General features: G+C 42.1%; 1 protein-coding gene across 4 annotated transcripts in view; it reads left to right on the top strand.

Annotated features, from left to right (window-relative positions):
• The window catches only part of LOC139411296 (transmembrane protein 138), an 18,352-nt gene extending 16,915 nt beyond the window's left edge, over positions 1-1,437 (top strand). For all 4 annotated transcript variants that reach the window (XM_071157415.1, XM_071157414.1, XM_071157412.1 and 1 more), the window contains 2 exons: positions 519-594; positions 734-1,437. In XM_071157415.1, the coding sequence (XP_071013516.1) occupies positions 519-594; positions 734-852 (195 nt within the window). In that variant the 3' untranslated portion in view covers positions 853-1,437. The remainder of the gene's footprint in view (positions 1-518; positions 595-733) is intronic.
• The last annotated feature ends 1,334 nt before the right edge of the window (positions 1,438-2,771 follow it).

The following is a 2,771-nucleotide window of genomic DNA, read 5'->3' as shown; positions in this document are numbered from 1 at the left end:
TGTGTGAAGCCTGCATGTGTGAGTGTGTGTTTTGTGTATTTTCATGGGGATAGTTGTGATTTCTAGTTATTATAGAAATGTGCACGTGTGAAGGTATGGGATCTGTTCATAGACTGGTGATCAACATTCAGTGAATTTGAGGTTTGAGAGAAGTACTGTAGAGGAACGGATCTTTCTTACAGGCAATTGGGGGATTTAGCCTGAGCTGTGATGTTCAGGAAGCTCCCTGGCAACCAACTATGACTGAGCTTTTGTCATAAGTGGATTCACACCTAGCCACAAATAAGATGAGAGTATACTTTATTAATCCACAGGGGGAAATTATATTTGCCACTAACCTGATATGTGAGATTTATTTTACTTTGTGGAAATGGAATTTCAAGTTTTCTGTAGGCCTCAGAATTGTTTATTACATATGTATTATCATTTACTATCAATTTATGGTTTATTATATGTCTTAGTGAAAGAATGCTATCCCTCAAACTGAATGATGCATTGGGTTGTGTCTATCTCTGCAGAATCTACGCTGGCTAAAATCAAACCGCTATGTGTGGACGGATGGTCTCCAAGTGCTTTTTGTCTTCCAAAGAATAGGTGAGGCTGTCTTTGGTCACACACTTACTGAAACACATTTTAGGAAACCTTTTAGGCCTGAAACGCAATAGTTGTTGTCTTTTCTGTTTCAAAACCAAATGACTTCAGTCTTTCATTGGTGATGTGTGTTTGTGTGCAGCGTCCGTGTTGTACTACTACTTCTACAAGCGCACCACAGAGTACCTGGGTGACCCTCGGCTCTATGAAGACTCGCCTTGGCTCAGAGACGCCTTTGCCAATGCCAGGGCCCGCCAGTGAGCAAAGAGCAGTGTGTGGAGATTAAACTGGAAAGGACAGATCCTAAATTGACCCCTCCATTTCCCCCCGGACACAGAGAGACACTGCTACGTGCAGAACTGAAATAGACGCTACAGTGCACAGGCATGGGCTTATACGGAGGGAGGACGTGGGTAAACTTTAACAAGAAGGGTGAAAAATGAGATTCTGCTTGGATACAGCAAGCCACTTTGCAGGGCAAGCCAGATGTACTGTAAGAGGCAAACTAGTTTAGGGCCTTGATTAATGGACAGAATGTTATACCAAGATGACTGTGATGCTGAAATTTGAGAACTCATAGTTTGATGTGACATTGACACAACAAGTTATGTCTTTTTTTCACACTTTGTAACCTTGTGACTGCGTTTGTCTGTGTTATTTAGCTATCAATGTAATTATTATCTTTGTTGTTTTGTAGGATGATTTGAGAGTTTGTGTGCCTGATTTTGTGTGTGAAGATGACTGGAAAGAAAAACTAATGTTTTATGTGTTTAAAATGCTTACTTTTCCCCCCCTGCTTTTTGTACAAATGTATTAAACAAAACCCAGACAGTGCATACACTGATACACCCTGTATGTGCTCAGTATTCCTTTCAGTAAATACTTCCAATGTTAATCCTATATCACATGCACTCAGCATAAGCACACATTTATGTGACACATCAATTGACGTCACAAGCTCTAAGCATTGTGAGGTTACCTTTTTGTTATGACCCTATGAGGTCATTGCATTGGCCTAAACACACTGGATTTACACATGGAAAAAGACAAACCATTAGACAGTCGCATGCAAAATCTCCAAAAACAATTTGGGTGAACAGAATGTACGCTGTGCAGATACAGTATGTCTCATAATAGGGGACTAAAGACCTATGGCAGAGTCTATATGTTACTGAAGGCAAAACTGGATGTGTCAGTCAATTTATCACCATATCTCTCCTAACCCACCCCATAAATAGTGCTCGACAGTAAATATACACTCCAATACACCATATGCATGCTTGCTTTCATGGAGCCACAGACAGGGATCTATTCTTATACCTGGGATTAATCAGGGATTGAGTCTTTAGCCTACAGCCCACAGGCCAGTGTTTTTGACAGCAGTGATGTCACTGCAAGCCCTGTGTTTATGAAGGTGTCAGCAAGGATGGTGGATAGACCAAGATGTCTTACTCAGGCAGTTTATCATTGGAAAAAATAGTCAGGGTTCCTGTCTGTAAGTGGGCGTTCCCTCTCTCGCGTCAGCATGCTTTCCTGCGTGAGGCCAATGGCTCTGGTCTACTTATTGTCCCCTCCCTGTTCTCCCCATACGCCCTTACTAGAAATAGATTGTTTCTGTGGCACCCCAACCGCGGGGCAGGGGCAATAAGTAGACAGGAGTGGCCCCGTCCTGAAACAAATGAAGGAGGGAGGTGTCTCGCTTTCTCTACCGTCTCTGGTGTCAGTCCAATGCTAACCTAACGCATGCATATGCGCACACACACACAGTAATACAAGCTGAAGAACACCTGCCATTTTGACCATTATCGATTTTGATTGATACAGTAAGTAGATTAAGTGTTTCTTATAAGGGCATTTTGCTTGATCAACCGTGAGCAACAATGCCATGGCTCTGAAAGATCTCTAGTCCTCTTCATCAGTCACTTGGCTCTCTGCTGCGGAGGTTGACAATTTAAAACACTGATGAGCAAAGCATCGCAACACACAGTATTTCATGTGAAAAAACGTCCTATTACAGAGGGGTAAGCCAAATAATATAAGTTATGACACTCTCCTCTTCTGTCCAATGCAGATGGACAATGCACCATATTATAAAAAGACATGCACCAACAACGACAAATCGAATTCCGAGCCACATGGGGCGCTGTGAAAGTAAATATATCTCGTGTTTTTAGCAATAC

The sequence above is a fragment of the Oncorhynchus clarkii genome, chromosome 6 (genome assembly GCF_045791955.1).
Source record: "Oncorhynchus clarkii lewisi isolate Uvic-CL-2024 chromosome 6, UVic_Ocla_1.0, whole genome shotgun sequence".
Lineage (NCBI taxonomy): Eukaryota > Metazoa > Chordata > Actinopteri > Salmoniformes > Salmonidae > Oncorhynchus > Oncorhynchus clarkii.
Note: the sequence above shows the minus strand (reverse complement) of the source record. Positions and strands in the feature narration are given on the sequence as shown.